General features: G+C 47.5%; 1 protein-coding gene across 3 annotated transcripts in view; it reads left to right on the top strand.

The window, feature by feature from the left end:
* The window catches only part of IFT172 (intraflagellar transport 172), a 34,630-nt gene that overhangs the window by 14,210 nt on the left and 7,386 nt on the right, over positions 1–13,034 (top strand). For 2 of the 3 annotated variants that reach the window (XM_061155049.1, XM_061155048.1), the window contains exons 16-35: positions 554–721; positions 1,500–1,636; positions 1,874–1,981; positions 3,796–3,880; positions 4,178–4,270; positions 4,758–4,835; positions 5,051–5,299; positions 5,480–5,558; positions 5,722–5,842; positions 6,033–6,177; positions 7,384–7,473; positions 8,069–8,166; positions 8,330–8,465; positions 8,554–8,670; positions 9,007–9,149; positions 10,946–11,039; positions 11,201–11,265; positions 11,458–11,638; positions 11,870–11,979; positions 12,170–12,299. In XM_061155049.1, the coding sequence (XP_061011032.1) occupies positions 554–721; positions 1,500–1,636; positions 1,874–1,981; positions 3,796–3,880; positions 4,178–4,270; positions 4,758–4,835; positions 5,051–5,299; positions 5,480–5,558; positions 5,722–5,842; positions 6,033–6,177; positions 7,384–7,473; positions 8,069–8,166; positions 8,330–8,465; positions 8,554–8,670; positions 9,007–9,149; positions 10,946–11,039; positions 11,201–11,265; positions 11,458–11,638; positions 11,870–11,979; positions 12,170–12,299 (2,427 nt within the window). The remainder of the gene's footprint in view (positions 1–553; positions 722–1,499; positions 1,637–1,873; positions 1,982–3,795; positions 3,881–4,177; positions 4,271–4,757; positions 4,836–5,050; positions 5,300–5,479; positions 5,559–5,721; positions 5,843–6,032; positions 6,178–7,383; positions 7,474–8,068; positions 8,167–8,329; positions 8,466–8,553; positions 8,671–9,006; positions 9,150–10,945; positions 11,040–11,200; positions 11,266–11,457; positions 11,639–11,869; positions 11,980–12,169; positions 12,300–13,034) is intronic. The other variant, XM_061155050.1, reaches the window with a different exon arrangement.

Genomic DNA, 13,034 nt, shown 5'->3' with positions numbered 1-13,034 from the left:
TTCCCCTTGCTCAGCACCCAGCTGACCTTTCCCACACCTACTGCTCCAGGGCTCTTCAACCACACTTGCCTGACTGCACTGATGCTGGCCTGAGGACAGTCTCCCCCAGTCCTGTATTCATTCTGATCTCTGTGGTATCGCCCGTGAGTTTGACCTCAGGGACTACCTGGTGATTTTTCATTTCATTTTCACTGTGATGTAAAAGCCACATCACATATTTCCAGGCCATTTAATTTGTCTCATGACCTTATTTTTGTAATCCAGACCGATAACTCTGGCCAGAGTTCTTCTAGGAATGAAAGTCTGACCTGCACCTAACTTAAATTCCTAGGGTGTAGCCCTTTGCTCTTTTGGTCATCTCTTATTTGGCCAGTGTCAGAATATACCAACAGCATGAACTTGAAGGGTTTATGGTTGAAGTTCAGTAAGCTTTGAAATTCAGCATGTACCTGACCAGTGGGCGAGCTCACCACATTTCCCCATTAGGAAATGGTCCAGATGGGAAGACACCCACATCTTTTCTTAATTGTGTATCTACTTCTTCTTCCTCCAGTTGCATCTATATGATGTTGAAAGCTGCTCTAAGACGATGATCCTCAACTTCTGCTCCTACGTGCAGTGGGTCCCAGGAAGTGATGTGCTGGTGGCTCAGAACCGAAACAACTTGTGTGTGTGGTACAACATTGAGGCACCTGAGAGGGTCACCACGTCCTCTATCAGGGTATGTCAACATCAGGGCACCTCACACGTAGTGTCGAGCTGATTAATTAGAACCCAAGGAAACTCTGAAGGCTGCTTGGTTTCTCTGCCTGCCACCCATAACCTCTCTGATGGAGTTGGCAGGTGACACTTAGACTGCTTCCCACAGTGGTCTGGGCCCCAGAGCCATCCTTGTTCAGATTCCTGACATTATATTAGACCCTCAGAGTACTGGTCCCTATTATAGTGGGAGTTCACCAAGTCGAATTGTAGAGTTCCCTTAGACTGGAAGATCCCCAATTGAGGAGGAGTTCCATATCACACCTCCTTATGTGCTGATTCTCTGTTACAAGCCATTCAGAGTTCTGTTTTTTTCAGACTGCTGATCACACCCTCTGTCTTACCCCATGACAACATCACACACACAGTAATATCCCAAATCTGGGAGGAGCCTATGGAAACAGAAAAGAGGCCCCTGTGCTAGGCTAGGATGACTGCCGCGGTTTAAATAGTAGATTAGACAATGATGAAAGTGAATTGATGAACTGAAAGATGTATCTTAAGAAATTATCCAAAATGGGAGGGGAGTCTGGGGGAGAATGGTGTACTTTAACCCAAGGATATTACCATAGATGGGGAATTTTTATCTGCCTGAGAGAAGTATCAGAAAAACAGAGAGTACAGTCATTCCCTCAGGGTGTGAGCAGTAGGGTTGGATGAGGGTGGGTCTTTTCTGCAGTTGAGCCTGTGGCAACACTTACCTGGAATTTTGGTGGGGTGGGGGGATTGAATTTTTACAGGGTGATGTTGTAGGTCTCGAGCGAGGTGGGGGAAAGACAGAGGTGATGGTGACCGAAGGTGTGACTACAGTTGCCTACACCCTGGATGAGGGCCTTATTGAGTTTGGAACAGCCATTGAAGATGGCAACTACACCCGGTGAGACATGAGGCTGATAACCAGCACGGTGGTGGGAAAGTCTGGGTCTGAGGACCTGCCTGAGGTGGGTAGTAAAACCAGTCATGTCTGAAAAGGACCTGGTGGTCCTGGGAGGAGATTAGAAAAAAAGGGCAAATAATTGCCTCCCCCATCCTCTTCCTGCCCCATCACCAATATTCCTTAGTGTCTTCCTCATCTTGGACTCATTCCTTGTGCTTTGCTTCCTTCCCTCTCCAGGGCCACAGCCTTCTTAGAAACTCTGGAAATGACCCCAGAAACAGAAGCAATGTGGAAAACCTTGAGTAAGCTGTCACTGGAAGCAAAGCAGCTTCACATTGCTGAGAGGTGAGCTGGGCTTTGGAACCTAGGTGCCAGGCAGCTTGGAGGGAGAGATGGCCACACAGTGTCTTCCCCATGGGCTGCTCCTCCCCAGGGTTAGGGCACCTCTTGCCTTCCCATGCCAACAGAGAACCCTTCCACAGTGCAGTTATTCCAAACATTCTCCCATCCTAGAGTATTAGAGTATGGCTTTTATTTATTTAAAAAAAAATTTTTTTTTTAATTTTTATTGGACTATAGTTGCTTTACAATGTTGTGTTAATTTCTTGCTGTACAGCAAAGTGAATTAGGTATTCATGTACATATACATAAATCCCCTCTTTTTTAGATTTCCTTCCCATTTAGGTCACCACAGAACACTGAGTAGAGTTCGCTGAGCTACAGTGGGCTCTCATTAGTTATCTGTTAGATTAGATCCATTACTAGTGTATATATATGTCAATCCCAATCTTCCGATTCATCCCATCCCCTCTTCTTCCTTTGGTAACCATAAATTTGTTCTCTACAACTGAGACTCTATTTCTGCTTTGCAAATAAGTTCATCTCTACCATTTTCTAGATTCTACATATAAGCAATATTACATATTTGTTTTTCTCTGACTTACTATAAGAGTATGTCTTTTATTGTTTTCACTCCCCCATCTTGTAACTAGGTGCCACTTCCAAGTGTTTAACGCTCCTACCCTACAATCTATGTGTTGATGTGTATATTCCAGTAATGGTATAGGAGTGTAATTAACGGGAAAAACATGGGACTCCAGACTCTCCTATTTCAAATCTTGATTCCATTTACCAACTGTGTAACTTTAGAGAGATTAACTTAACCTTCTCAAGCCGTGGCTTCTCCATTTTCTCTATGAAATGAGGATAATAACAGTATTCACCTTACAGGATGGTAAAGAAGAGTGGCAGAGTGGCGGTGATAGGGGAGACTTAGTGAAAGGATCTGTGCAAAGAGCACAGACCGGAAGTGCTCATTAAACATCAGCTGCTGTGGCTTTGGCAAGGATTCATCCTTGGTCCCTTTTATCCCGTCCCCCAAGAGCTAGACTCACTACAAGTCATAGGGACAGTGATCCAGGGTTTTTATAACATACCCCAAATCTCTTATTTGTTCAACCCTACTGTCTCAACCCTAGAACAGACCACCATCTCCTGCGTACAGTGGTGCAAAAACCTCTTAATTCTTAATTAGAAACTGCTACTTAGACTCCTATAATCCTTACAACCATAACAGCTGTGGTAGTTTTTTAAAAACATAAATTAGATTAAATCATTTTCTTGCTTTTGTACTTTGTATAAAACACAAACTCCTAAGGCCCCACAAGATTTGACCCCGCTTCCTTCTCATATCAGGTGCTTGCCCATTAGTCTCCAGCCACACAGGCATCCTTTGTCCCTTTGAGCACACCGGGCTCACTCTTGCCTTGGGCCCTTTATACTAACTTCTCCCTCTGTCTGGAGTAGTTTTTCTCCATCTTGCCATGCTCTTTCTTGGATTCAGGTCTCAGCTCAGATGACAGCTGCTGGAACAAGCCTTCTCTGACAGCCAACTTAAATAGTCCCCTTAGTTTCATTTTCCATTATTTCAATTAATCTTTGTTTATTTGTTTACTAATTATCTGTTTCGGCTAGAAAGTAAGTTCCCTAAGAGCCAGGCCCTCATCTTTGTTTTTGTGTCCCCAGTGGACCCCTTTGTGTCCCCAGTGGCAAGAACAAGTGCCTGGCGTATAATAGATGCTCATCATATATCTGCTAAACCAATGAATTAATGATGATTCTATAATAATATTATTATTGTTATTGCTTCCATACTTTAGGTGCTTTTCTGCTCTGGGACATGTTGCAAAAGCTCGGTTCCTCCATGAAACCAATGAGATTGCAGATCAAGTGTCTCGGGAATATGCAAGTATTCTCCTCCTGATTCGTTCACTTTTTTGAGCTGAGATTTCTCTTGGCACTCAGACCCACGACTCTTAGCTTTCCAGCCATGGCTAATTTCCTCTACTCTGCCCTCCCCATCGCCACCTTCAAGTCAGGCCATTTTGGAGTTGTTTGCCAAACCTCAAGCCTCTAAGCCCCAAGTTTTCAGCTTCTTAAGCCTTTAGCCTCCACATCTCTCTGACCTTCCTGTCTCCTCTTACACAGACAGAATTGTTCCTGGGCACCAACAGAATAACCAGAACCTTGTTTTTTCCACAGGGTGGAGAAGGAACAGACTCTTATCAGGTCCGAGCACGACTAGCCATGCTGGAGAAGAACTACAAGCTGGCGGAAATGATCTTCTTAGAACAGGTAATAGGAGCAGAGTAGCTGGATGGAAGAGGGGATCAGAGGGGAGAAAAGTGAGGCAAACTCAGAGGAAGAAAGAATGAGCGCTGATCAGCTGGGCTATCAGAGGCCTGGAGAGAAACTTTTAAAAGGTTTATACAGTGAATTTCACTGCTCCATAATTTCCTCCTCTGGGTTCGTTCTGACAGTCACTTCTTTACTTCATAGAAAGTCTACCATCTCCTGCTGTTCTCCACAATTCTTGTGCATGGAGGTAGATCCCAATTTTGTGAGGCCCAAAGCTTATTCAGTTTGAGGAACCCTCTTGAAGAAAAGTTGGTTTGGAAGGAGCCTGTGCAAATAAGGTGCCCTGAAGTTTAAGCTTCTTTTAGTTTCATACTAAGGAGATGAGGCTTTCAACCCACACAGGCTGGCATCTCAGCCAGGCTGAGGAGAGCTTGCTCATTTCTGATCTTCGTGTCTTCCTGGTGTCCCTCCTCCCTCTGCCTAGAATGCCGTTGAGGAGGCCATGGACATGTACCAGGAGCTACACCGCTGGGATGAATGTATCGCTGTGGCTGAGGCCAAGGTACCAGTTCTGTCTTCCCCACAGTTGTTCAGAACTAGGGCCCACCAGTATCAGAAACCCTTCTTGTCAAGGGGCTGCAGGAGCTGGAACAGTGTCATAGTGCGGGGAGTTGGGCTGCTGGTGACTGGGAGGATTTCGGCTGTTACAGTTATGATGGGAAGCAGCAGGGCAGGAAGGAGGGGTGTGACTCCTGGTTCTCTTCTGCTGCATGTCAGGGGCACCCGGCCCTAGAGAAGCTGCGCCGGGGTTACTACCAGTGGCTGATGGACACACAGCAAGAGGAGCGGGCAGGCGAACTTCAAGAGAGCCAAGGGGATGGGCTAGCAGCCATCAGCCTCTACCTCAAAGCTGGGCTCCCCGCCAAGGCTGCTCGGCTGGTGCTGAACCGGGAGGAACTGCTGGCTAACACGGAGCTGGTGGAGCACATCACCGCTGCCCTGATCAAGGGCGAGCTGTATGAACGGGTACCCTGGCTCCCAGTTCCCATCCCTTAGCCCCCAGAGCCCAGAGTCCTCTCCTACCCAGCAGCGTCTTGGAGTGCACAGCCCTCCCTGACTGCTGGCTGAATCCCCCACCTTGGGGATCTGACAGTTGATTTTTGTGTAGTAGGGCTATCTTTGAAGTAACATGGGATGTGTTAACAGGCAGGTGATCTCTTTGAGAAGATACGAAATCCACAGCAGGCCCTGGAGTGCTACTGTAAAGGCAGCGCATTCATGAAAGGTACTGGCCACTCCACAGTGTTGTGGACTCCTGCCCCAGCAGTCCCCCGACACCTGGCTTCAGGGATCCCCCATCCCTCCACTCTTCCCTTGTACTCCACGCCTCACTTCTCTGCCTCTCTGTGCCCGGAGCCTGTGCTGAGTGCCCTCTCTGTCTCTGGCAGCAGTGGAGCTGGCTCGGGTGGCCTTCCCAGCGGAAGTGGTGAGACTAGAGGAGGCGTGGGGGGACCACTTGGTGCAGCAGAAGCAGCTCGACGCGGCCATTAATCACTACATTGAAGCCAGGTGTGGTGGTCCAGGGGTGCAGAGGGCATTTGGACATGAGGTGAGAGGTGATGGGACAGGCAAGGGCACCAAGGCCTTACTAAAACAAGGGAAATCTCTGAATGTGGGTTGGAGTATGCTTGAGGTATCTCTACTTCCATCCATTTTCCTCTTTCCCCATACACATTTACCCCTTTTCCAACTACGCCAGGTGCTCCATTAAGGCAATTGAGGCTGCCCTGGGTGCCCGCCAGTGGAAGAAGGCAATTTATATATTAGATCTGCAGGACCGGAACACTGCGTCCAAATACTATCCTCGCGTGGCCCAACACTATGCATCTCTGCAGGAGTATGAGGTGAGGGACAACCCCTTTCTGCAGCATGAAGCAGTACAGTACAGGAGGATGAGGAGAGAGCCCAGAAGAGGGAGTGGGGGCCACCTCACCAGATCCTTCTTACTGGGGCCCAACAGTGTTACCACCCTAAATGAAACACACCACCATTTCATTCTGACATGACACAGAACCCTCTCCCAGACATATAAAGCAGGTCTCTAGCATGAGAGATGCTTCAAGAGTAACTTCCAACATTAGCAGATGCAAACTATTATATATAGGATGGATAAACAAGGTCCTATTGTATAGCACAGGGAACTATAATCAATATCCTGTAATAAACCATAATGGAAAAGAATATATATAATATAAATATAATAACATAATACATATAATAAAAATATGTATATATAAAACTGAAGCAGAAATTAACATTGTAGATTAACTATACCTCAATAAAATTATTTAAAATTAAAAAAAACATATCGCCAACACATTTACAGTATAGAATTGTCATGGACTGCAAAAACATGAAGCCATCTTAAGTTCAGTTCAGCTGCGCAGTCGTGTCCAACTCTTTGCAGCCCCATGGACTGCAGCACGCCAGGCCTTCCTGTCCATCACCAACTCCCGGAGTTTACTCAAACTCCTGTCCATTAAGTCGGTGATGCCATCCAACCATCTCATCCCCTTCTGCTCCTGCCTTCAATCTTTCCCAGCATCAGGGTCTTTTCCAATGAGTCAGTTCCTTGCATCAGGTGGCTAAAGTATTTGAGTTTCAGCTTCAGCATCAGTCCTTCCAATGAATATTCACCACTGATTTCCTTTAGGATTGACTGGTTGGATCTCCTTGCAGTCCAAGGGACTCAAGAGTCTTCTCCAACACCACAGTTCAAAAGCATTAATTATCTGGTGCTCAGCTTTCTTTATAGTCCAACTCTCACATCCATATGTGACTACTGGAAAAACCATAGCTTTGACCAGACAGACCTTTGTTGGCAAAGTAATCTTAAACTCCCACTGTATTGTCCTCATACTGTTTGGGGCTGGTCTTTTATCAAAACAGAAGAAAGCCTGAGACACCTACAGTCACCTTGTCTTCTCTCTGACTGTACGCTAATGGAGTCCCAGGTTCTACTCCCTCTCAGCTGAGGTTTGTTCTTTCCTCCTCCAGGCTGCTTTCACTCTGTCACTCTGATCTTTTGCCTCTCCCTATCTCATCCACAGATTGCAGAAGAGCTCTACACTAAGGGAGACCGGACAAAAGACGCCATAGACATGTACACCCAGGCCGGCCGCTGGGAGCAAGCCCACAAGGTGGGCAACGGGTGACATTCATGAGAAGAGAATGTCTCCTTCATGGCCGTGTTGTCCCTTCCCCTAGTCGCCAATCTCCCCGCTTCACTGGGCTCCCTGAAAGCTGAGGAAGAGTACCAAAGTACAGTCTGGGTAACTGATGCCTAGCCAAAAGGAAAGGCAAGGATCATGAGAGGCTCTAGTTCCCAAACCTGCAATTCTGAAGAGAGCAGATGGCCTTGGGAGCTGGGAATCTGAAATACCTCTGCTGGAGCTCTAGTCACACTGGTAACTGTTCTCGTTCGTGCTCCCAGAGCCCAGTGGGTGCAGTAGGAGTAAGTTAGTGGGATTGGGTGCCCCCACCCAGCACAGGGCATCTCTGACCCTCCTGCCTTAGCAGAATGTAGTTCTTACTCTGCTCCTTATGGGTTTGGGATCCCTGAGCTGAATAGGAGAGTGGCAGTAAACGAACTCCTGTGCTTATTGGGAAAGTTCAGAGTTCCTGTGAACACAGGCTTCCTTGAAGAAACCCCACTTCCCTGTCCGCTCTGTGTTGCCCTCTGCTTCCCTTGGGAATTAGTGCCTGAGGCTGGCCTGACCCTGTGTGTCTGCACAGCTGGCCATGAAGTGCATGAGACCAGAAGACGTCTCGGTGCTGTACATCACTCAGGCTCAGGAGATGGAGACACAGGGCAAGTACCGAGAGGCCGAGAGGTGAGCTGTGGCCCCAGGGGAGGTGTAGCGGGAGACAGGGCTTGAGGGCTGGGTCTGCAGATACGTGCCCTCTGCCCAGAAGGCAGGGACAGGATCCCTTAGGAATGACTCTCACAGCAGGAATCTGGGTCTAGGAGGCCACAGGTGTTTCTCCTGTCCCCAGGCTATATGTGACCGTGGAAGAGCCTGACCTCGCCATCAGCATGTTCAAAAAGCATAAGTTGTATGATGATATGATCCGCTTGGTAGGGAAGCACCACCCAGATCTCCTCAGCGACACACACCTGCATCTGGGCAAGGTGAGCCCTTCTCCTGCTGCTGCCCATCTCTCCCCCAAAGCGGCTCCATCTGCCCCCTCCCCATCCTGACTTGCCTCTCCCTCCCCAGGAGCTGGAGGCTGAAGGCCGACTCCAGGAGGCTGAGTATCACTACCTTGAGGCCCAGGAGTGGAAGGCGACAGTGAATATGTACCGGTCCAATGGGCTTTGGGAAGAGGCTTACCGGGTAAGGAGGTCTTCCCCTTACTGGGTAAGGATGTACAGAGTCCATCCATCCTGCTTTCCCACGCTCAAGTAGCTATCTAATTTTAAACTGGTCATGGGTATATTTGAAAAAAGTCCACACCTACACACACAATTTCACATACAATTTTAATGGTTTGTGAACGACCTGAAATCCATCCTTGGACCCTAATCAGGTGAATAGGGCTGAAATTTAGCCCTCTTCCTACTGCTCTGGGGGGTACCTGATCTTTTTCCAAGCTGAGGTCAAGTAAGTGATGATAAGGGAGCAGCCATGTACCCCTGTATCGGAGGGTTGCCAAGGGGCTTTGCCTTTCAGGTGGCCAAGGCTCATGGAGGAGCTAATGCCCACAAACACGTGGCCTATCTGTGGGCCAAGAGCCTAGGAGGAGAGGCTGCTGTTAGATTGCTCAACAAGCTGGGACTCCTGGAAGCTGCTATTGACCATGCTGCTGACAACTGGTGAGGCCCCAAGCCTTCTCTCTGGGGGCCCCATTCCAGACAGCCTCTATATAGAGAAAGAAAATTGATGTATAACTGAAAAGCATTTCTAGAGGCTAAAGCAAGAATGAAGAAATGTGGTAAGGAGAGATCCTTGGAAGAGCTTGATAGAGAGGCAAGAATGAATTAGTAATTCTGCTCCTGTTCCCCTGGGGGCTCAGAAGGGTGTTTAATCTTTGGCTGTTCTAAGGAGAAAGAGGGAAAGAGAACAATTTTTAAAGCTAAAATGCTCTAAGCCAGTAATTTACTGCTGAGTAATGTGTGATGTGAGTAAAGTGTGGGTCTCTCCAGTGGCTCAGATGGTAAAGAGTCTACCTGCAATGCCGGAGACTTGGTTTTGATCCCTGAGTTGGGAAGATTCCCCTGGAGAAGAAAATGGCAACCTACTCCAGTATTCTTGCCTGGAGAATCTCATGGACAGAGAAGAGCCTGGTGGGCTTTAGTCTATAGGGTCAGAAAGAGTTGGACATGACTGAGCAACTAAGCACATACATACACAGTGGAAATGTGATTCCATTAAATGCAAAATGAGCTTTTCTTTTTTTTTTAAGTTAAATTATTAATTTTCTGCAGTGCAGTTGATTTATAGTATTAGTTCCAGGTGTCCAACATGGTGATTCAATATTTTTTATAGATTACACTCCATTTAAGGTTATTAGAAAACAGTGGCTGTGTTCCCTGTGCTGTGTAATGTATCCTTGTAGTTTACTTGTACCGAATAGTCTATGCCTTTTAATCTCCTATCCCCAGCTTGCCCTTTCCCCTTTTCCTCTCCCCACTGGGAACTACTGGTTTGTTCTCTATATCTGTGAGTCTGTTTCTGTTTTTGTTATATTCACGTTTGTTTCATTTTTTAGATTTCACATATAAGTAATAACCTATAGTATTTGTCTTTGTCTGACTTATTTTACTAAGCATAATACCCTCCTGGTCCATCCATGTTGTTGGAAATGGCAAAATTTCATTTTGTATTACTGAGTAATATTTATGTGTGTGTGACATCTTCTTTATTAATTTATCTGTTGATGGACACTTGGTGGCTTCCATATCTTGGCTATTGTAAATAATGCTACTATGAACATTGGGGTTCCTGTATCTTTAGTGTTTTTGTTTTCTTCAGCTATATACCCAGGAGTATAATTGTTGGATCTTATGGTAGTTCTGTTTTTCAGTTTTTTGAGGAACCTCCAAACTGTTTTCCATAGTGGCTACACCAAATTACCTTCCCACCAACATTGCATAAGGGTTCCCTTCTGTCCACATCCTCACCAGCATTTGTTACTTGTAGATCTTTTTTGATGATAGCCATTCTGACATATGTGAGTTGTTATCTCATTGTGGTTTTGACTTGCACTTCTCTGATGATTACTGCTGTTAAGCATCTCCATGTTTTCATGTTAGCCATCTGCATATCCTCTTTTGGAAAACATCTACTCAAGACTTCTGCCCAAAAGTGAGGTTTTCTTAAGCAAATGTTAAGAACACCAGTAGGAATCCTGCAATGAGTCAAATTGCTATGGGTGATTTTACTTGTTTCGGGAAGATTATTTTCCTGCTAGTGCAGCTGTGGCTCTGGGAGGTGGTGGAAGCACCAGGGGTCCTTCCTGCCTGTTGGTATAGTGCTATGCTTCTCTTATCATTTCATTGATTTTTTAAAATCTGTCCCTTTTCTTCCCCTCAATCCTTGCCCTCTGTTTCTCTTCTCTTATAAAAGGAAGTATAGTGTAGACAAACCTTGTTTGCACCTCCCATTTCAGCTCCTTTGAATTTGCTTTTGAACTCTCTCGGCTGGCCCTCAAGCACAAAACCCCTGAGATCCATCTCCGATACGCTATGTACCTGGAGGATGAGGTATGGATGTGGTTCTTCCCCATTGCTTTTGACTCTGACCACAGAGCCCTCCTTCCCATGCCCTGGTCCACTGCTGCCAGGCATCCAGACCTTCTGTCTCACGGCTGCCTGGGGTGCCAGTCTCCTTCTCGTCGTGTATGGCTGTTTCCCTCTCCCTCTAGGGAAAATTTGAAGAGGCTGAAACTGAATTTATCAAGGCCGGTAAACCTAAGGAAGCAGTCCTCATGTGAGTTACCCCATGAATTCCCTAATCCTGTCCTCCCAGACTCAGCCCCAGGACCGCTCATTGTCATTTTCACCTTCATCTAAACCTAGTACCAATAACTCTTATCCCCCCTCAGTGACACGGTGGTTTGCCTCTCATCACTGAGGCCTCAGTCCTATACTCAGTCTCCTCTCTGTCCTCATCTGGGAACAGGTTTGTCCATAACCAGGACTGGGAGGCAGCTCAGCGTGTGGCCGAGGCCCATGACCCTGACAGTGTCGCCGAGGTGCTCGTGGGGCAGGCTCGGGGGGCCTTGGAGGAGAAGGACTTCCAGAAAGCAGAAGGGCTGCTGCTTCGGGCCCAGAGACCAGGCCTGGCCCTCAATTACTATAAGGTGGGGCAGCAGATTCAGGGGAAGAATCCCATGAGGGAGGGTGAGAGGTAGGAGAACCCATAGAGCACTATACTGAACCCTGGTTTTGAGAAGGTTAACCCTAGGGGAGGGGGAGGAGCAGAGAGAAGGAAGAAAAGAGGTCCAAGGACCCAGGGACCAGCGGGCTATAGTGGTGGGCCTGTGTGCAGTGGGAAGCTGTCATGCCATCCTGATACCTGGAAATCTGAGCAGGAGGCTGGACTATGGAGTGATGCCCTGCGGATTTGCAAGGACTACGTGCCCGGCCAGCTGGAGGCGCTGCAGGAAGAGTATGAACGGGAAGCTACCAAGAAGGGGGCCAGGTATGAAGCCAGGGCTCCAGGAAAGAAGGGGGCCAGGTATGAAGCCAGGGGACCAGGAAAGAAAGGAGCCAGATATGAAGCCAGAGTACCAGGAAATGTTGGCAAGACTGGGGGTGGGTCAGAACGTGCACACAGGCTCAGCCACGCTGCCCCTCCCCTGTCCTGGTCACAAGGGCTCTCATCCACACAGGGGCATGGAGGGTCTGGTGGAACAGGCTCGACAGTGGGAACAGGCTGGAGAGTACAGCCGTGCAGTCGACTGCTACCTCAAAGTGCGGGACACAGGAAGCAGCAGCCTGGTGGAGAAGTGCTGGCTGAAGGTGAGGTGCCACACCCGCCGGACTCTGTTCCCCGCCTCCATTCACACCCAGCATTCCTTCTCAGACTTGAGTGCCTGATGGATGCTAGACCAGAATCTATGAAGGCTATAAAAAGGGATATAAGACAGAACTCAGAGAGACAGAAATTGGGGGAAGGTAGACTAACACGTGGCTCAGTTGGTTAATATTGCAGCTTAGTGAAGATGGAAGTTCACTAGTGAAGTTCAAGTAGAGTTCAGAGAAGGGTGAGATCTCTGTGGCCTGGAGGGGTCAGGGAGGCCTTGTGAGGGAAGAATAGGCCTAGGGCCAGAGTTGGAATGGCAAATCCAGATCCTGAAACTGGGCCAGATGGAGGCTGTGAAAAAGCAGAGGTCCCTCCTCCATTCAGCAGATTAAGCCTCTGGCAGATTAAGCCAAGCTAGTATGTTTCATCAATTCTAAGATGGATTCTTAGGGTCTTTGTGATGGGGATACATGTATATTTTAGTCATGTACCTCACATGCAGGGAAATAGGGTATTAGAAGTTATGAAGGGGTGAGACTGATCAGCCCCTGAATAAAATGTTGTTGTGCAGATGCCCCTGCAGAATTTCCCAAAGGTTTGTGAGGCCTTGTCACTGAATAGGCCCTTGAAGTTGGAGGGGAAGGAAGTAGAAAGGACTGAGGTTGGTTATGAGAGTTTAGCAAGTTTTTTCAGGTATTAAGCATCTGCAAGCTGGAATCAAGATTGCTGAG

The sequence above is a fragment of the Dama dama genome, chromosome 11 (assembly GCF_033118175.1).
Source record: "Dama dama isolate Ldn47 chromosome 11, ASM3311817v1, whole genome shotgun sequence".
Classification (NCBI taxonomy): Eukaryota; Metazoa; Chordata; class Mammalia; order Artiodactyla; family Cervidae; genus Dama; species Dama dama.
Note: the sequence above shows the minus strand (reverse complement) of the source record. Positions and strands in the feature narration are given on the sequence as shown.